This window comes from Tiliqua scincoides, chromosome 4, assembly GCF_035046505.1.
Source record: "Tiliqua scincoides isolate rTilSci1 chromosome 4, rTilSci1.hap2, whole genome shotgun sequence".
NCBI classification, from domain to species: domain Eukaryota; kingdom Metazoa; phylum Chordata; class Lepidosauria; order Squamata; family Scincidae; genus Tiliqua; species Tiliqua scincoides.
Window position 1 is genome coordinate 82,253,222 of NC_089824.1, and position 21,896 is coordinate 82,275,117.

A 21,896-nucleotide genomic window follows, 5' to 3' on the forward strand; every position below is an offset into this window, starting at 1 on the left:
TGTGTGTGTGGGGGGGGGGGAGGGAACAAATCCTCCCTACTTTCCTAGCATCAGCACTCACAACTCCTGATGGAAAAAAACCCTGAATCCCTAACTTTCAATTTGTCTTAGGTAAAAAGCTCGCAACTCTGGGTCATGAAGTGAACATCTGCACATAATCATGGTGTGGGTTCATGCCTGATCATCATGATCTTTACTCTCCTTTGGAGAGAAAAAGGATTATGCAAATCAACCAAATAGATGATTTTATGTGCCAATAATCAGCAAAGCTCATTCTGTACATGTAGTAGAGTGAGTACGGTTCTCCTGTTCCATGTACAGATTTACTACTTTGGCAAGTTTGGTCCCTCCACAGCCCTCATCAGAGGTGCATGCTGGTAGCAGACTGTGGTTAAGAACATAAGAACAGCCCCACTGGATCAGGCCATAGGCCCATCTAGTCCAGCTTCCTGTATCTCACAGCGGCCCACCAAATGCCCCAGGGAACACACCAGATAACAAGAGACCTCATTCTGGTGCCCTCCCTTGCATCTGGCATTCTGACATAACCCATTTCTAAAATCAGGAGGTTGTACATGCACATCATGGCTTGTAACCCGTAATGTATTTTTCCTCCAGAAACTTGTCCAATCCCCTTTTAAAGGCATCGAGGCCAGGCACCATCACCACATCCTATGGCAAGGAGTTCCACAGACCAACCACACGCTGAGTAAAGAAATATTTTCTGGGTTCCTAGAGGAGACCCCCGCCAACCGGAAAAACGGTAGCTTTTGTGATGACATCACAATTTCTCTTGGGGTTCTTACATATATTGTTTTCCAACCATCTTCAGTGGAATAATCAAATCACATATAATTTTATCTGGTTAGTTTCACATGATGATTATTTCTTACTAATTAAGGCTAAATTTGATGGCTGTGGGAGGGATGGCACCGCCTTCAGGAAGGGCCTTTAGCTACATTGCTTTTCTCACTGTGATTTTTTTTTCTAGGGTAAGAAAGAGATATAAGGATTGCATTATATTGGTGATGAGAGCCTTCTTATCTCCACCCATCAGAGATGCAACCTGTCAATTGAAGACCAGAGACGTTCATGAATGTGTGAAACATCCTTTGAGCAGCACATACTTATGATTAACTTGCCTTCATATAGGTTTTATAAATCCTTCCTTGCTGCCTTAAAAAGAACATTCAATTCTTTCTGGCCAGTCAGTAATATGCAAGGCATTTCTGATGATGATGCAAGTTATATATATATAAAAAATAAAAACCCCATAACCTTCTAAATGTAAATGCAAAGATAGACAGAGTCCTTTCTTGCAGTGTGTGTGAGATCATGGTATTTGAGGGAAGTGTCCCCACCCACACACCTTCTGACTTGCTTAGAAAAAGGTAAAACTCTTGACTTGGAAATTCCCCAGGGACACAAAATAAGCCTGCCTCGCAACCAGGCAAGTAAATGAAGGGGAGAAAAACGCTCTCTGCTGAGATGCCACCAGAGAGTGAGCACTGGGCAGTTAACATAACTTAAAAATTCCCTTGCTGGATCAGGTCAAGGTCCATTTAATCCACAATTCTCAACTGCATCCAGAGTGACGTATCTGGAAAGCCCCTCCCGCCCCACAGTGTATATATTAGAATGATGAGACCCCTTATGGTAGGGTTGCTCAGACGGTTTGAACAAGGACTGTCTTCCTAAACTTATGCTTCCTTCTATCTGTTAAACATAAATCCCGGCACATAGCTGTGTTCATACAGCCTGCCACTGTATGTAGGGATCTGTGAAGTTAGGTAGCAAATTCTGCATTGACATTACAAGAATCAAGCAGGATTTCTCAGAATCTCTCCTAACTGTATGCATTGGGAAGCATAACAATCTGAAGTCCAAATCATACTGGGATGTTGGAATAGTACCTTCCTACTCACACCAGATAAGATGCGGACAGACCAACAGCCCTATCTTAAGCTTCCTGGTGCCTGGAGGAACAGTGACACCAAAATGGCAACCACTGTATTCTGTGGGTGCTGGGAAGCCACTATAGGTCCCCTTCCCCCAAGTAAGGGCACAGGCCCCCCAATGGGGCTGCTCAAGTCTGCGCTGGCCAGATGAACCTCTGTCGAGTTTTTCAACATGACATGGAGGACAGGATCTGGCGGAGAAGGCCTCTGTCAGTCCCACTCCCTCCTGGGCCGATTCCTCCCCTGCTCCACCCTTTCCCTTCCCTGGAACACCTCCCCCGCCCCCCAAAATCCATACTGCCACCCAGGGATCTGACCTCAGAGCTGACTGGTGCTGGCCTGGTGCCAGAACTCCCTCCTCCCACATTGCTGTAAATGTGCTTTACGGCACATTTATGACACCTAGCACTGGCGCTGCAGGTCAGTGCTGGGGCTAATGACCCATCCAATTGGGCCCTAAATGTTCCTGTTGCCAGCACTGCTCACACACACAGAGAACCACTCCTTTTGGAATATTATAGCACTTAAATAATTTTTAAGTAATATCTTCTTTTTAGACAGCAACGCTATTCAGTGATGCTGAAATTCAAGATCAAGCAGTCCACTTGAATATTTTTTTGATTGCTATAATATTTCAAAGTTTGGCCATGCTTGAACTAGTAAGATTCAGCAAATGTCATATCTCCGTCTCCCCCAACCCTATCAGTAATAACAAAAGAGCAGCCCTGATAGATCAGGCTGTGGACCAGGAGTGTCAAGTTCATTTAATATAGTGGGCCAAATAGCATTAATGGCACCTGCTGAGGGCCGAACGTATTATCATTAAGCAGGAAGTGATGTAATTAAGCAGAAAATGGCCAGAAATACACTTTTCTCACATAAAACTCAGCTGCAAATGACAGAATTGAAAATGTGCAAGTCTTGATCATATTTTTAAACATGAGAGCTTATGGGTGAGCACATTTATTATGTGGACTGCCCTTCCTGTAGTACTGTTTCTGTAGCAGTGTCACTTCACAGCCCAGCAGCTGAAAGGTGGTCTGCAAAATGATGTGTTGGCAGAAGAGGCACTGCTGAAAGTGTGGCACTGGGAGAGCCCAATTACAACAGGGGCTGGATAAAAAGCTTCTGGAGACCACATCTGGCCTGCGGGCCTTATTTGTTTTTTATTTTTCACATTTTTATACTGCCCTTCCTCCAAAGAGCTCAGGGTGGTTTACACAGCAGCTCCCATCCTTGTCCTCATAACAACCCTGTGAGATAGGTAAGGCTGAGAGAAAGTGACTGGCCCAAGGTCACCCAGGAAGCTTTGTGGCTGAGGGGGGATTTGAACCTGGATCATCCAGATCTAAGTCTACCTCCCAAACCACTACACCACTCTGACTCTCTTATGCTTGACACTCCTGCTATAGACCATCTGGTCCAGCATTTTGATTTCCAAAGCAGCCAACCAGATGCCTCTGGGCACCAAACAAAGCAGGAGATGAAGTCATACCCTTCTCTTTTTGCTTCTCCCCTGCAGATGGCATTTCAAGACATATTGTAGCTGAACCTGGAGGTAAGATACAACTGTCAAGACTAGAAGTCATTGATAGACTTGTCCTCATGAATTTGTCTAATCTCCTGTGAAAGCCATCTAAGCTAGTGGCCATGTCCACATCTGGTGGTGCTAAATTATACACATTAATTGTGCTCTATGAAAAAAGTATTCCCTTTCTTACTTAAGTTGTTTTGCATCCAAAGGAGGAAGGTCTGGAAGATGTTACTTATCACAATGCATACAATAATTTTATTCCTTCTCTAGCACATGAAGAGCTTTGGCTGTAAAGAAAGTCTTTAAACTTTCTTACCTTCTCTGTAACAGACTAACAAACAGCACAATCCTATCTTGCACCGGAACAGGCAGGTCAGGAGGCCTGCTCTGTATCCAGCACAAGATAGGGCTCTGAAGTGACTCAGTCAGAGGTAAGGGGAAACTCTTCCCTTTACCCCCAGGTAAGCCACTGCAGCCCCAATGGGTCTCCTTGGACTTGTGCCACCTCCTGATGTGGCATAAGTCCAAGGAGAGTGGAGTAACCTGAAGCCGCTCCACATTGCTCGGGAACGGGGGTTGGGATCCAACATAAGAGCTGGGTACAAGCCCCGTCTCCCACTTGCACCCAGTAAAAAGTGAAAAGTAAGGTACTTTAATGAACAGATGATCAGTCAATGATCAGCTCAATTGACTAGTATAAAAATCAGGGGAGGGAGAGGGTACAAGGCAGAGTCCACACTACACCTATCTTTCTAGTGTTTTCTTCCAAGGTAAGACACCAGAATTCCCACTGAACTGTTCCCTTGCTGGGAGAAATTGGGAAGACCTTGCAAAAGCATTTGTGATAACCTGTGAATAATATATATATTATTATTATATTATATTAATATAATATTATTATTATATATAATCTCTCTCTCTCTCTCTCTCTCTCTCTCTCTATATATATATATATATATATATATATAATGTCTATACACACACACAACAAACTATACATATATATATGCAAGCTGTAGGAGCTTGGCTCCTTGCAGGGCAATTAGCAGCTATCTTGCAAACTGCAGGAGCTGAGCTTTTGCAGGTTAGTTAGCAGTGACAGTATCTGATTTTTGGGCTTGAAGCAACAAGTTATCTGATCTTTCCTTTTGGCAACCGACCAGAAATCAGGCTGCAACTCACCAGCAGGTCCTGACCCACAGTTTGAGAACCAGTGGCTTAATGGAACATTTGAAATACAGAGTGCTAATTCTAATTTATATCAGCAAGAACAAGTTTTGAGAAGCACTGTTTCTGTCCAATGATGTATAGAGCAAGTGTATGTGACATTATGAAGTGAGCACAATTTGGAATAAGCACAACATCAACTGATACAACCTCTGGAAGTGAAAGAGGAAGCACTTTGTCGAATCTGAGGCTGTGATTTTAATTTCATTCACGTCTCTGGGTTAAAGACTGAGTTATAAATCTGGTTAAGGGTTTCTTCAAATGTCTGGACTAATGAAACACTCAAAAGATTTTTATGAATATAGCAGCAACTTGTACATAGCTGCCCAGTGGTTGAAATTAATAATCATAATGGGATATTCTCGGTTACGTAACAATTTTATTTCTTTTTAGGAGAATACTTATGAAGAGCAAAATTAAAAAAACCAAATTCATATAGGACACGTATAGTTCTGACTGAGATCGTATTGTGGAACATGAGCTACATGCGGAGAAATCCGGCACAAAAAGTTACTGTTTAATTAAAGCAGGGAAAAAACAAACAAACACCATTTACTAGAAGTGAATTGTGATCAACTGCATGCAAGGAAGAAGACACGTCTTTTGTGTGAGCCATTTCCTGCTTTTACTGGAAACATTCCTCCACTGATCGCAGAAGGATTTCAAGATGCGACATTTCGCTCACTTTGGTACAATCGTCAGAAGAAGAAAATGTGAATGTGTGTGGGCAAGCTCTGGAAAGTCTTTGGAGGGACCGCCCACCTGCTTAATCTCATTTCCTGTTTTCAACCCCTTAATTCAAAATTAGCCTACCTCACAAAAATAGATTGAAGAAAATTGGGCTATAAATATCTCAAGTTTTCTTTTTCACTGTGAATGTTAAAATGGAGAAAGAAGCCCATTTTGAGAAAAATCTATTTATTTTGTGGAGTCAGGAATGTTCCAAATAGCAGAAACTTTAGTACTGTATACACTTGCTGATTGCTACTTGCACAAGGTGAAGAGGAATTGCTTGTGTCTGTATGTGGTGTGCAGTCAGCTGATAAAGCTCTGCTGCCAGCTGAGGGCATGGCTCAAGCAGGAACTGGGCACTCTGTTGGGGCGCATGAATGGTCTTGACTTTCTTCTGTCTTAATTGGTACTTAACCCATTTCTGCCCAGCCCACAGGTGTACACATTTGATTCCTGTTGTGTATATGCAAACATTGGGCAGAAATGGCTTAACTGGAATCAGAAGGAGCCAAAGGATTCTTTTCTTCTGACAATCTTGGCCATGAAGGCTGCAAAAAGCTTGCCTACTTCAGCTCTCCATCTTGGCATCTCCAGGTTAAACTGGAAAAGGCCCCACTCTCCTCTACGACCCTGGTGTGCTACTGTCAGTCAGTAGGAGGTGACTTCATATGCACATTTCAGTGCCACTACCTAGATCACAACTTTTCAAGTCAGCCTTCATTATTTTGAAGTAAGAAAATAAGTTACTGTAGCATCTGGCTTACAAGATTACTCCACCAAAAAGCGAGAGCAGCTTATGCATAAACATACTTAAGTAATACATACCACTTGATCTAAAACAAAGTTATTTTTTTATTTCTAAAGTATCTACCCATTAAACACCAAAAATGCCTTAATGTCTGGGCATTTATATCTGTTTCCTTTTATTAACACAAACCATCCACTAGCTATAAGGTATTATTTTCTTCAACCCCCATCATTTTATACAAACACCCAAAGAGATGCTTCTTTATGATTTTATAAAAAATTATACTCAAATCTTCAATACACAAACTAGCTGAAAAGTGATATGCACTTATAAATCCATAAAGCTGTTGTTACCATAATAATAGCCTGTCATAGCCTTTGTAAGATGAAATGACAGCAATTTCGCAAATGAAGAATGGGCTTCAAGATATGCAATGTTTATGAATTTACTTTGGCTGTCACTCAAACATTATGAATATTGCCACAAGAGCTTCTCAGAAAAATAAGAAAATGAATCCATTCATCTGAAAAAGGGCCCATGTTATGGAAAAGTGCCTGGAATACCTTGGAGAGGACAGAGGACTAATTCTACCTGAAGCACATGTCTTCGCCATGCATTGCCAACAAAATGCCAAATCCATTGGCAAAAGGGAAAAACCTGGGAAATTCAAGAGGATAATTTTACACAGCCTCTCTCTCTCTGTGTTTTTTTTTTTAGAAGTGCAGATTCCAGTTTGCTCTGTCTTCATTTTGTTGTCAAAGCAATGTAAGAGAATCTACCTGTGCTCAAACAAGTGCTTAAAGCAGTAACAGAATCACCAAGTCCTAAGGTATATGACCAATGATTCATAAATAACTAGAGGGGTATTCATCACTCGAAATTATATGTGCAGGATTCATTACTGTCTCTGAAGCAGAATTAGAGTTCCTGAAAAACTGTGGTCTTATTTTTGTCAATATAGTTATAGGAGAAAAAGAGCCTGATTTCATCCAGAGGCTTTATGGCAAAAATGCCTGATAGTGAGCCCCACGCATCTGCTTTTCCCTTACACCTTCAAAGCACATGCATAGCTCCATGAAGAACAGGCCTCCCTATTAATTAATTGTTGGCAAGTCAAAAAACCAGGGTAATTTTTTTGGCCTGTCCCAATACAGATCCTTAGGTATATCCTACTTCTTATTTCCCACCACTGTAATTGCACATTTATTCCTATTCTTTCCTTCCTGATCTTTCACTTGTTACAAACTCATAAAAGGACCTGTCAATTTATGAATGCTACATTTACTCACGTGCTTTCGATGGTTTTGTCAAAAGTTTTTTGAAAGTCCAACCATACTGTGTCAATGGGATCACTGCTATCAACCTACCTTTGGAGAAATCATGCCAATTCTCCCTCAGCAGGCCTAATTCTTCTAGAAGCTTAATAATTCTACTTTTAATTAGGCCTTCCAGCAGTTCACCCAGAACAGACATTAAGTGAATAAGGGCGCAATCCCAACCCATTTTCCCCCACTGATATAAGGGCAATGAAACTTCGAGGTAACCGAACAAACACTGCCATACCTTGAGGAGTATGGAGTGGCAGGAGGTCTGGTCTAGAGGGTAGAGCCTCCATTTGCCTGAAGATAACATCCGAAGGTCGCCAGTTCAAGGCCACCGGGCACTGTGCAACCTTGAAGCAGCTGACAAGCTGAGCTGAGTTATTCCATCTGCTCTGAGCGTGGGAGGATGGAGGCCAGAATGTGAAACCAGATCAAGAAAGTAACACCTGAATGTTGTGGTTCTTGTAAGATAGAACTTTCTTTCAAATTGTAAAAATTCCTACGGGGATTTAATAAGACTGCCTATGTAAACTGCCTTGAATAAAGTCTTGAATAAAGACTAAGAAAGGCAGTATATAAATACCTGTATTATTATTATTATTATTATTATTATTATTATTATTATTATTATTATTATTGAGGAGGCCTCCATAACTGCCCCCCAATTGCAGAATGCAGCACATGCCCCACTGGTACAGTTATGCCATTACTGGAAGGTTGGCTAGGATTGTGCCCTAGGTCTAAAATTTCTTGGACCCTTCTTAAATATTGGTGTTATGTTGGTTACCTTCCAATCCTCTGGCACAGAGGCCAAGTTAGATGTTTTTGTTAGAAGATCAGCAATATCACATTTGAATTGGGTGAATATCATCTGAACTTTTTGCTATTTTTAAATTTATCTAGAACTTTAAAGGGAAGTTCTAGAATTTCTTCCCTTGTCACTTCTATGTGATTCAGTTCTTCAGACTCCCTCCCTGAGGTTGGTTAGTTTAGGCATGGCTATCTGCCCTACATCTTCTGTAGTGAAGAGAGATGCAAATAATTCATTCAGCTTCTCTGCAATCTCCATATCCTCTTTAATCCATTTCTGCCCAACGTTGCATATATGCAACAGGGACCAAATGTGCACACCTGTGGGCCAGGCAAAAATGGGTTTTAAGCTTTCTTTTTATTTTAACATAGTCTAACAGTTCAACCACTTCCCTGGCAAGTTTCCTGTTTCTTGCTGTATTTAAAGGCATTTCTATTGTTTTGTCAAGATGCTATTAGCTATTAGCTCATAATATTCTTCCTTCCCTCTCCATCCTTTATGGTTGGCTTATATTGCTTTCACCAGAGTTTGTGTTCCATTTTGTTGTTCTTCTTAGGGCAAGACTTTCATTTTGCGAGGGAATTCTTCTTGTCTTTTATTGCTTCCTTGACTCCACTCATCAGCCATGCTGGCATCCTCCTGGACATGCTGATGCCTTTCCTACTTAGTGGTATATATTCTAACTATTTCGGTAACAGTTGAAGTTCTGTTATTGCGGTTGTAAATAACCTCCATGCACTCTGGAGAGATCTGACTTTGCCCTTCAGCTTCCTTTTTACTCGTCTTTTCATTTTTGAAAAGTCCCCTCTTTTGAAGTCAAAAGTGTTGTGCAGAACGTTCTTGGAAACTTTTCAATTAAATAGATGTTGAACTATGGTTACTGTTCCCGATTGGCTCAACAACAAACTTATATCTTGTCTCAGGTCATGAGAGTGACACAGGATTACTTGCATAATCTAGAGCAGCAATTTTCAAGCTTTTTAATCTCAATGAACACTGACAAAATTGACAAGGGACACCATCAGTTTTCTGACAGTTGACAAGGCACACTGTGGGGGGCTCACATCCCCCAATGGCGCTACTAAAAAATGACTCTCCCCCAAACTCCCGCAGCACACTTGCAGACCATTTGTGGCATATCAGTGTGCCCCAGCACACTGGTTGAAAATCACTCACCTAGAGTCACCTTCCCTTTGGTTGGTACCAACTATTCTAGGGCAGTCATTTAATGAATGTAGAACTTCTCCTCCTTTTGTCATGGTCAGAACATAAATTTAACTCATTATGTGCTTTTAAGTATTCTAAGCATTTCATAACATATATTTTTCTTTTTTCAAATTACCAACACCGAGCCTGTATGTTTGCAGGGTGACAGAGTGTAAAGTGTCTCATTCTTTAGTTTGAGCTGTTGCACTCAACTCTGAATACAACATTTGGAATTTATCTAAGCTTATGAATGAAGTAAAGAACTGGAAAGCTGAAAATTTTTCACAGTTCAAAGTTAGAGTTTTAATAATTTTGAATCACTCCAAGCTACGGAACAATTCCAGAACTCTAATCTCATCCAAACGTTAATAAAATTGTGAAGTGTTTCATTAAATTGAAATTGCTAAGCACAGAGTAGAGAAATTTTAAAATAATAAAATGTTTGCTGTTACAATGGCCCAGCTACACTGGTTAAGGGACTATTCAATCTCCCAATTTATAACTTGGCTCCAGACTGAGGTTTACATTCAAATCATCAGCCAAGTTTGTTTAACTTATAACTTATGGATTGGAAAACATTATGTTGAAAGGTACTAAAGACACATTCAGAAAAAAAAAATCTACTTCTTTTCCTTTTGCCCACCAATAAACTGTTTTCATAGTTTAGCTTGTTAATCAACTTCAAACTATAGGATGAAGGAAGTCTGAGAATGCTTTAATGTTGTGAAAATATTGCATCATACTTGTGCTTAAATTCACAGGTTCAACCAAAAAAGTTCATTTGACGTTTTTGGATAACTCCCATGCTGAGCAGTAACTTCAAGGTTCCTCAACCAGAAAGATCAATTGCTCCAGTATATGAGATAGAGCAATGGTGAGGCATGCCACAAATTCAGAATTAAGCCCAAGGTCAACATAAGAACATCCCTGCTGGATCATGCCATAAGCTCATCTAGTCCAGCTTCCTGTGTCTCACAGTGGCTCACCAAATTCAACAGGGCACACACAAGACAATAAGAGACCTGCATTCCGGTGCCTTCCTTGCATCTGGCATTCTGAGGTAGCCCACTTCTAACATCAAGAGCTTGATTGCACATCATGGCTTGTAACCCGTGATAGACCTTTCCTCCAGAAATTTGTCTAATTCCCTTTTAAAGGCATCTAGGCCAGATGCCATCACCATATCCTGTGGCAAGGAGTTCTACACTATACACTGAGTAAAGAAATATTTTCTTTTGTCAGTCCTAACTCTCCCAACACTCAATTTTAGTGGATGTCCCCTGGTTCTGGTGTTGTGTGTGAGAGAAAAGAGCATCTCTCTAGCCACTCTATCCATCCCCTGCATAGTTTTGTATGCCTCAATCATGTCCCCCCTCAGGTGCCATTTTTCTAGACTGAAGAGCCCCAAATGCTGTATCCTTTCCTCATAAGGAAGGTGCCCCTTATGATTATCAGGGTGTCAAGGTAAAAGGTTATCAAGGGGTATATGAATTATGTTCCTCATAATTAGGAAAATTGGCCTTTTGATTCAATTGCTTTTGTTTGCTTTGTAATTCTGTAAAATGACCACATTACAAATTGTTGCAGGTCAAAGTGAACTTTGACTGGAAAAAGGTCATTGTTTTTTAAAACTGCAATGAATGTTGTATTATTTATTTTTATCTCACTATTCACTTTGGTAAAAGAGGTTTTCCATGATTTTTAAGCAGTGCAAAAACCTCCTCCACAATTAGTTGGAACTGGAATGAAAACTGCGCTTCCAGAACACCCCAAACGCAAAAATTGGACAACCATCAAAAATCGAGAAAACATGAAATGCTATTAAACATACCAAAGGGGTCCCCATTGTCATTAGGACATTTGGAACAATCTCAAAAACTTCTGCAAATTACTTTAAACAACTGCAGCTTACTGAAATAGCACCCTCAAAACTGCAAAAAACAGCACTGTTAGGAACATTGTACATACTGCGCTGATGTTTCATGTAGTTTGGAATAATGATGATGATGATTGTTTTGGCAGCAAAAAGGACAAGAGAAATTAAAGGGCCTACTAATAAGTAACAGGAAATGATTAACAATCAGTTCAGTAAAACTATGGCTGAGAACAGGTGAGAACAGGAAACAAGTAATTAAAAAGTCAATTGCCAGGAGGACACCCAGTGGCATGGGAGCTACTTCTCTGTGATGGGTGTCCAAGCCATTCAACAGCATAAATGAATGATGCAAGCAAGCGTGTTGCTTTTTTCCACTCAGTTGTGAATGTTTGCTAATTCTATTGGCAAAAAAGCAGGAATGGGGTGCACAGATTCCAACTTGCAGCTGTAGGAGGTACCATTATTACTGATTATTAACAACAGTATTTATATACTGCTTTTCAACAAAAAGTTCACAAAGCGGTTTATAGACAAATGGCTCCCTTTCCCAAAAAGACTCACAATAATAATAAAGGTGAAGACTGTTTCTCCACAGATTTTACACCCATGGATCTGACTTTCTGAAAGCAGAAGTGATGTTTTTATGCCATATAGGGCATGTTGAAGCCTGGGGAAGCCCTGGCCTCAGAATGTCTTATATGGCATAAAAACATCCTGTCCGGTTTTCCTCACAGAAACCAGAAGTGGTGTTTTTTCTCCCCTATTGGCACTTCTGAAGCCCACAGAGGCAGTGGGTGGATGCACGATGCCTCTGCTGGCTTCAGAAAGCCCTCCAGAGTCGACCAGTCACCTCTGGAGGCCATAAGGGGCTGAAGATTGCAGATTCACCTTTCTGCGATTTTCGGTATCTGCAGGGGGTCCAAGAACAGATCCCTCAAAGATACCACCTGAAAGAAAAAGAAGTAAAAGAACAAACAGCAAACTGTCACTAGAAAAGATACTGTGCTGGGGTGTACTACACAATTTCTGATACGAGTTACAACAATGATACTATATTATGAATATTGCTAATTTCTCTCCAATATCTAAGTGCAGCGTCAACTCCATGTGGTCTTGAGGAAGGCTCTCTGTCAGTCATCTTATTCTATGTATTTAAAATGAGACATAGAACTTTATGGGGCTGTTGAAAGAGTAAACCACAACAAAGACTGTGAAGTGCTTTGAAGATTTAACAAAAAATGTGCACTGTTGTAGCACCATGCTATTGCCCCATTTTTCACTGAAGGCACTCCGTTCTATTTCCCAAGCGAGGACTGCACTCCTCCTCTCCACCCTCATTCTCTGCATTAGGTACAACACTGGTCTGAATACTCAAGAAACAACATCTCTGAGCTTTAACATTCCGCCACCCCCCCCATCATAACTCATGGTTATTTAAAAGACAGTAAGTTTTGCAGAACTTTAAAAACCAGCACATTTACTGTCACAAGAGCTTTCTTACAGCCCAAACCTGAGCTTCGCAGTGCCTGCTGGACCAGTGGCAACAAAACAGCTACTGCTGTATCCAACGGGTGATGGGAAGCTGCCAGGAGTCTCCCCCTGCTCTGTCCTCCCTCTAACCTCTTTCTGCCCTCCATGCCCCCAGAGGCCACACTGCTACCCAGCAGTCTCACTTACCCTCAGTGGTGGCACATCCTCCTCTTGCAGGTGCTGGGCCCAGTGCCTGACCGGCGCAGGTCCAGTGCCAGTGCTTCCTACTCACCTGGTGCTGTAAACATGCTTTACAGCACATTTACGGCACCCAGTGCCAGCACTGGGTGAATTTATGAGTGGGTCCTTAAGCAACAGCTACTCCTTTGGATGGATGAAGTAGTCTGTTGTTTTTGCTGCAAAAAGTCTAAAACAGCTACTCTTTTTCTAGAACGTATACTGTACTAGTTAATTAATATTCACATACAATATTATTTTATCTTTTATCAACTGGAATTTTTAAAGGCACTACAAAGCACACAGACACGCACACCCGTTCTGAAACTAAAGAATTAAATCTCTGCTGCAACGCGTATCTAGAAAATCTGAAGCTAAAAACACGAGGCCTTCATTCTTAGAGAGGGTGGAGGAGATGTAGCCAAAAAGTAGTTGTTCAACAGCTGTGGCAAACATCAAAGGACATGAGAGCGACAAATATATTTATAATACTGATACGTTTTACAGAGTTTTAAAATTTATATCTAAAACCAAATGAAATGCCAAAGCCTCAAAGGAAGAAGGTTACCTGAAGGTTCACAAATACTGAATTTCATTAAAGAAGAATAAACTCTGTTATTTAGTGCAAAGTTTTGGCACATTTGTAAATGATACCTCAATGTTTTGCAAAGGCCACAGCAAAACTATCACTGCTTCTCTTCCAAAATATTTCAACAAGTGAAAATAAAAACTTAAAACTCAGGGAAAAATTAGGGAAAAATACAGAAGTTTGTTCAAGTAATAATACTTTTCTCCATTTGTATTCCTCCAAGCTTCAGTACTTGAAAATATACTCATCAATATTATTGTCATTTTTTTTTAACCACATACAATAAAGCTGTGGTATAGCAGCTTGTATCCAATCACAGCAGCCACACAATCACAATGCTAGTAATTGTGCCGTTTCAGCATGGTCCTCTGGCACCACACCTCACGCTACAAACAGCATGCTCCTGAATGCTACGTTCATGCTTACCGCTGATGTTCTCACTCTTAAAACCATTCAGTGTCAGGGCAGTCCTGGGGGGATCCGGGGGGCAGAAGCCCTGAAGCATCATGCCCGAGTGGGCTGCACAGTGTGCCACCTCTGCCGCCTCCATCCACCCCTCTGGAGCTGTTCTGGGGGCAGGCGAAGCCTCGTGTTCAGTCCTTGGGTGCTCCAAAAGCCTCTGGAGGGCCATTAAACAGTACTTTCGAAAAACTGAAAGTATTGTTTAATGGCCCTCCAGAGGAATCAAAAGGCTTTTGGAGTGCCTGTGGATGTTGTGTGAGGCTCTATCACACAGAGGTCAGTCTCCCGGGGGGGGGGGGGAGGAGTGCACCTGCGGGGTGGCACAGGGGCCAGGTTCACAACTGTTCAGTATAAGGTAAGTAAGAGGAGGCCATCATGAGATTGACACATGGTAACAGATCAGTGTTTTCCATATCTTCCATACTAACAGCACATGACTTTTTCTCTTCCCCCCTTTTCCCCCGCTGTATCCTTTAACCCTTTGGATGAGACGGAATCAGTACTGCATAGCGCCTCCCAGCAAACTGGGTCATAGAGCAGCCAGTCATTCAAAATAAAAGCTGAATTTTTCATGGTATGTTCCAGTTCCTTTTGCAGCACACAGCTTGGGAATTTCTGCACTAGGATCAAACCTCTGAGTCAATATGAACTGCTCATATTTGACATAGAATTGCTACATACAATATCTCATTTCAGACATTCACACAATTTGCACACTGCTCTTTCTTCAAGGAGCTCTGAGCATTAGATGTAGGTGTGTATACACTGTGGTTACACCAGGATTTTCATCACTCTGTGTGGGAGGACAGCGCATCACCCCTATGATGAACCTCCTTCCATGCAGGGGGTGGGGCAATGCTCTGGGCAACGGGTGTAGTGATGTACCATTGCCCTGCCCCCACTGTTTTTTTGGCTATAACTTTTGATAGAATAGATATATTTCAAGGAAGTTTGTTTCATTGCATTCTACATGAAATTACACATCAGTCGATATATAACATGATGGCATTATTAGAAAATACCAAGATTTTAAGTTGGCAAGTAGTGGTGTCACCCCCATGCGTGTCTTCCAGTGTGGCTCGCACCCCTTAGAAGCGCCACTGTGTATACACATCTCTGTATACACTTGAGTAGGTAGAGATGGCATGCAACATATTAACATATTTGCACACAGCATGTGGGATGCAACATATTAACATTAAAATTTTAAAGATCTGGTAATTATCAATGTTTTATATAAAAGTCAACTCCATCAAGCTAAGCACAGATAATTTTCTTATTAATCATATGCTTTGATGAACAGCTATTGCATAAATGCATTTACAACAAATTTTGTACTCATTTTAGAGCTGGAATAAGCAACTGTTATAGTAATATTCACATACCACTGTGGTCTCATTCACAAGTTACCACATTTTAACACATTTTGCATTATATAAAGTGGCAAAGCTGTCTTTCATAATCAATTCAATAATGTATGAGAAATGAAGACACATAATAACAAAAACAACTATTGAGATTGATCAGGACTTGTCGAAGATGCTATAATTATTTGGAACATTTTGAAAAAAGAGCCCAAGGAATTACACAATAGAACCACTGAAGGAAGAAGCTTTAAATAAAAATGATTAAGGGGAGAAAAACAGAATGGAGATCACGGTTTAAGAATATTTAGTTTAAATTTAAAACTACCTGTTGGAGTTAGACAGTCTTTCCAATCAAAATAACCTGCATAAATGCCAGGTTCTAAGGAGCCCACTATGGGGTCGGCCTTTAGTTCGATGTACATTTCAAATAACCGTTGATCCAGTTCTTTCAATGAGTCCATGCTAACCTAAAATAAAAAGAACAAAGTGGTTATTGATTTATAGTATTTCTTTTAAAAATTATTTGTGCTGTCTCTTCTACCGTGCCAGGTGTTTAACACACACTGTGTCAGATTCTTAGAATCTGAAACAATGAGTGATTTGGAAAGTAAAGATTTCCACACATTAGAAAACATACCTGGCCAACACCAACAAATTTCACAGGAAGCTGGCAGAATCAGTGATGGAATAATTTATCAGTGCTGTGTAGGTAGATGGCATGACTCTTAAACCATTCATTTGGAGTGAGTGGTTTTCTTGCCTGCAAAAACATTCTGACATGGCTTTGGCTACCCAGAGTGTAAACTTCAGGTTTTCCTAGTATATTAGCAGGGACTTAACAAAGGTTTCTAGTGAAACCACCAGGAATTAGTGGCAATAAGCAGCTAATATTTTAACGGAGCACATGGGCCAGTCGGGAACATTTTGTTGAAAAGCGGTATATAAATATTGTTGTTAACAACAACAACAACAACATTTTCATAATTAAAATGCACAAAAAAGCAACCTGCCAAATTGTCCACAAAGCATGAAGTCAATTTCACTTCAACTTTGTGACAACTGAAAGCAACGGACATAAGTAAAATGAAAAGTAGACTGGATGGGCATTGATGGGTTGGACACATCAAGGCCATGTTGCACTCAGCAAGAGCAAAGTGATGGTAAAAGACAGACACAGTCAAGATTAAAAACAAAATAAGAGCACTGCCATTTTAAAAAGCATAATTTGAAAAGTCTCAAATGATCGCCATTTCTCAACCCAACCAAGAGATTTTTATCAAGATAGCAGGAGCAAAGATAAAATGCAAACACAAGCCAAACCCACCATTCCCTCAGGACTTGGCATCTACTGTCACTGCAATGTTACTAATATAATTGCTGCTTCTCAATAACTTAACTTAGGGTGCAATCCTACCCTGCGCTGTATCCAGCACAGGATAGGGGCTGAAGGCGGCTCAGCCAGAGGCAAGGGGAAACTTTTCCCCTTACCCCTGGGTAAGGCGCCCTTGTCCCTATGGGTCTCCTCAGACTTGCACCATCTCTGATCTCCCTGGGAATGGGGGTTGGGATCGGCATAACTGCAAGATTCCAACCCCACCTCCTGCTCCCTGCCCGCCCGCTCCCGGGGCCGCCCACTGCCCACCCTCCCCCCACCCAGGAATGCCTCCCTCCTGCCCACCCCAGAGCCTTGTGTTGGCCCAGCCAGGCCGACGCAAGCCTCATGGAGGAAGCCGCGAAGGAGACTGGATTCAGCCTCCATGTGTCGCTGCACCTCTGTGCACCGATGTGGCTTACTCCTGAGAAGGCACAAATGGGCTTTACGGCACGCCTGCAACCCTCCTGGGTCGGTACAAGAGACTTGCGCCACCCAACTCATTTTCAGGATTGTGCCCTTAGAGCCTTGATTAACACAGTTCAAAGCCGATGGAAAAGAACTATCTGGCCTGAACAATCATAAATGATAAAACTGCAGATCTGATCATACATACACATTAATAAAGGGAGAAGATGCCTAATGAACAAGCAAAAAGTTAACAAGAGTTATAAATACTGATGACCAAATCACCTTCAACCCTCCCCACCAGGGGGATATAAGCCTAGCACTGCTATTGCTACTACTTGTGCAGGTTTTTTTTCTACTCACCCTCAGCACAGAGAACTGAATCAGAATTCAGAATTTGACTGCCATAGTGCTATGCTGTGTTTTTCTAGCTGGACTTAACTTCAACATGCCAGGACAATCTCTGACAATAATGCTATTGTGTTATAAGCGAGAACAGTGGCAAAAAGGTTGGGTGGGCAGTTGTGTTTTGCCACTCAGCTGCTTGATGGAGGGGTGCAAATGCTACTCACCTGACATGAGAAATACATTGTATAGAGGATAAACATGAAGGACTGAGTCTACTTTACATAAATATCACCATATTCCTAGAGACATGCTCTCCATATCAAGGAAAATAGTAACAGTAGGATGCTGAGAACACACATTTCTGGAAAGAAAATAACTACACACTCTTAAGAAGTCTGAATATTGCTGACGAAAATATTCAAGATACCCATTTACAGCAAATCAGGACAATGAAATAGCTACTTCCACCCACTTTTGAATTTTCATTCTCTGAAAAGAACACAAAATGAAAGCGTACTTGATCAACTCTGAATAAGAGCAGTTGCCTACAGTGATGACATTTAATGTGAAAATATTTTTGATTATCTCAAAATATATATTTTATATGTATACATTGCTTGGTTATTTAAAAAATGGACATTGAACAAGAATGCAGATACTTTTCTGATGATGCAAGTCTTTAGAAGTTGTGACTTTCTTTCAGATAAAAAAAAAGAAACCACAATTAGAGAAGTAAGAAATAAGCTCAGAAGCAAGCCCCAATGTGTTCAATGGGACTTACTCCTTGATTAGTATGTATAGGATAACCCTAAACCCTAATACTTTGATAACATGATACAAGCTTTTTCTAATGTTTTATGATTTCTACTACCATACCAAGCTACAAGGGCCTGAAACGTACCTTTTTCAAAGCCTGTCATCCTAGCCACAGTGACCTGGAAGTAACTAATGGAATCAGTGTCCCTTACTCATGTGATTATGGTTAGGATCAGTACATAATACATAATAAGTCCAGGATTCTTGATACTTAAAACAAACTTGGCAATATTCAAAATATTTTGCAAATATGTAGACAATAACCTGACTGATCAGAGCAGATGCATTGCTGACTGTGGCCTAGGTTTCTATTCAGTTGTACTAAGAGGAATAATTTTGAATCAAAACCCAGTCTGGAGGAAATGCTTACTTGAGTGATTTTTTCAACTCCTTGGAAGCCATGTTTCTCAAAATGTTCTGCTAAGTTTAGGAAGGTGTGTCGTTCTAGATAACAGCAGTTACTAAGGACAATTAAAAGCCTTCGTTCCTAAATCACAGACAATTGCAAAGAAAAAAAAATACATTAATTATATTTTTAAAATGAAAATAATTCTGTTAGTGAGAGAACAATTCTTCTGATACAAAACAGAAATCAGGCTTAATTTACAAATTATGACTATAGCAGCAATATTTAAAATTATAACAAAATATACGTGAACCCTATATTTCTGAGAACTACTAGGACTGCTATGGCAGAAAATGTACTTTTCCTCCTAAGGAGAAAACAAATGTATTTTTGATTTTTTTTAAAAAGAAATATATTATGCAGACTTGCTGTCACCCTTCACAGCTGACTGACTGGCAAGCATACCAGCAAACTGAGAACTTGTTCAAACTGTCAATCTTGAGATTCTCATCCCATTTCTTCCCTTTGACCAGTGCTCTGTGTAAATGAGCGATCACAATGCTCTGTGTAAATGGCCCCTCCCCCTTGCCATTGGAGCCATTCCTGGCAGCAAGAGCAATGCAGAGTCGTCTCCTCAGTGTTATTCTTGCTGCCTGGAATGGCTTTTATGGCGAGGAGGAAGAGCCGCTTACATACAAAACTTACTACAGTAACTTCCTTGAGCTATGCTATTGCCTTTGACCACCATCCTCTGTCCACTCTTCCTCTTTTTCCATCTGGGGACAATTTAATTGAATTTCCTGCAGCCAAGTGCCTGATGAAGGAGATTTCCTTGTGTCAGGAAGCTGCTTGTAAAGCGCTTAGTTAATTTTCATTAACAGGAGAATGTAGCAAACAAACAAGCAAACAAAGGAATAGAGCAGATGGGGAACTCTGCTTGCCTGTGCAGTTCAGTTGTGAAGGTATTTTAGCAGTATATTCATGTTGCGGGGAGCCTTCTGAGGGCACAGTCCTAACCAGGTCTACTCAGAAGTAAGTCCTATTTTGTATAATGGGGCTTACTCTCAGGAAAGTGTGGTTAGGATTGCAGCTTGAGTTACATTTGCCATTGTAGTTTCTTGTGTCAGATAGTACTGCTTAGAATAATCATGACTAATAGAGAAAGCATAGTTTAGAATCTAAAAAAATATGGCGCACGTGTGAGCTATTCTTAGCAACATTTCGTATTTTCCCCAAAGCCCCAACAAAAACGATAAACAGCAAAACCTCAGAAGGAATCAAGTTCATTTTAAAAAGCAGAATGACTAAAAACGTCATCTTAGAAGTCAATTAAAGGATCGAGTAAATTCAGAAACACGCTCCAAAAGAACAATGAGAATTTGGACTAAGGATTAAAATATACAGGCATGCCCTGGTATCCGAGGGGTTCTGTTTCAGACACCCCGTGGATAACGGGGTTCTGCGGATACTGTAGACACCTCCCCCCCAGCGGTTCCCCCACACGCCTATTACGTCATTTTAGCCAGCCGATTTTTGACCCAGTAAGTGCTTAAAACAATGTGATGGGCACATCGGAGGTGGGGGTAACCGCTCACACCCATTAAACTATTTTAAACATATACCAGGGCTAAGATCTTTAAACAGACTGTCTTTGGCAGCCAGAAAAGGAACAGCAGTGAGGTTTTCCTGTTGACCTCACTGGTGTTCTCTTTAACCATTTGGGTTGCTTAAAGAGAAGGAGTTTGTTTTCTCCTTAAGCACTCGAATGGTTAGAGAGAATACCAGTGAGGTTGACAGGAAGACTGTTCCTTTCCCGGCTGCCAAAACTAGCCTGTTTAAAGAAGGCGCTCCAGGAAAGTGTTTAAAATAGTTTAATGGGTGGGGGGGAGCAAAGAGAGTTTCCCCCTGCAACTCCCTGTGTGACCATTAAATCATTTTTAAAAGTTACAGGGGCAAATTGTTTAACCAAGTCGATTTTCGCCCCAGTAACTTTTAAAAATGATTTAATGGTCATGTGGAAGGCGGGGCCCCACATATCCTCAAATAACTGAAACAGGATCTGCGGATATGGGGGCCCCTCTGCATATGGAGGCCTTGTTTCTCTTCATGCTAATTTCTGACCATGTTGATTCTTATGGACAAAAATGAAGAAATACTCTCTTTTTACTCTCTTAAAACAAGATCAATACTTACTAAAGTCAAACTGGAGTCTTCATGGAGGCTTCCAAATAAATCCGGTGATGAAACATCAACTGAAACACTAAGAGGTTTTACAAAGTATTATTGATAAAAGCACTGAAGTCTCTGCTCTAAATGAATATTTAGTATATCTGTCTTTAGTAAAATTAAATTGGTTTCACTCAGTTTAATTGTCATGCAGCGCAATCCTATCTTATATCCAGCACAAGATAGGGGCCCAAAGTGGCTCAGCCAGTGGTAAGAGGAAACTCTTCCCCTTACCCCTAGGTAACCCACCGCAGCCCCAATGGGCCTCCTCGGACTTATGCCACCTCAGGAGATGGCAAAATCCAAGGAAAGCGGAGAGGCTTGCAGCTGCTCCGCACTGCTCAGGAACAAGGGCTAGGATCCAGCATATTTACCAGGTCTCTGCCATGCCTCTTGCTCCCCACCCACCTGGCCCCTGGATCACCCTCCACCCACCCCGGAACGCCTCCCTCCTGCCCTCCCCAGACTCTTACATCAGCCGATGCAAGCCTCCCTTGTCAAGTTGGCACAGAGGCTGGATTCAGCCTTGGCGGGCTGGTACGCATCCCTGCAGCAGCCCAGCCAACTCTTGAGGAGGTGCAAACGTGCCTTACAGCACATTTGCTACCCTCCTGGGCCGGCGCAAGGGACTTGTGCCGACCCAAGGCGCAGTTTGGATTGCGCCCATAGTCTCCCCTAAAAGACTCTGGAAATTGTAGTTTCCCTCACAGAGAATTTTCAGCTCTGTGGCCTTTGTAAGCTCCTTCCACAAAACTACAATTCCCAGGGATCCTCAGGGATATGAAAAAGTCACTTTAGCTGTAGTATAGATATGATTTGTAAGGTTCTGAAGTAAGGCAGA

At 41.3% G+C, this 21,896-nt stretch overlaps 1 protein-coding gene across 3 annotated transcripts in view; it reads right to left on the reverse strand.

Moving 5' to 3' along the window:
* EXOC2 (exocyst complex component 2) overlaps positions 1-21,896 on the reverse strand; it is a 113,476-nt gene that overhangs the window by 13,520 nt on the left and 78,060 nt on the right. For all 3 annotated transcript variants that reach the window (XM_066623517.1, XM_066623518.1, XM_066623519.1), the window contains 3 exons: positions 21,023-21,089; positions 18,854-18,970; positions 15,865-16,006 (listed from right to left, as the gene is read on the reverse strand). In XM_066623517.1, the coding sequence (XP_066479614.1) occupies positions 15,865-16,006; positions 18,854-18,970; positions 21,023-21,089 (326 nt within the window). The remainder of the gene's footprint in view (positions 1-15,864; positions 16,007-18,853; positions 18,971-21,022; positions 21,090-21,896) is intronic.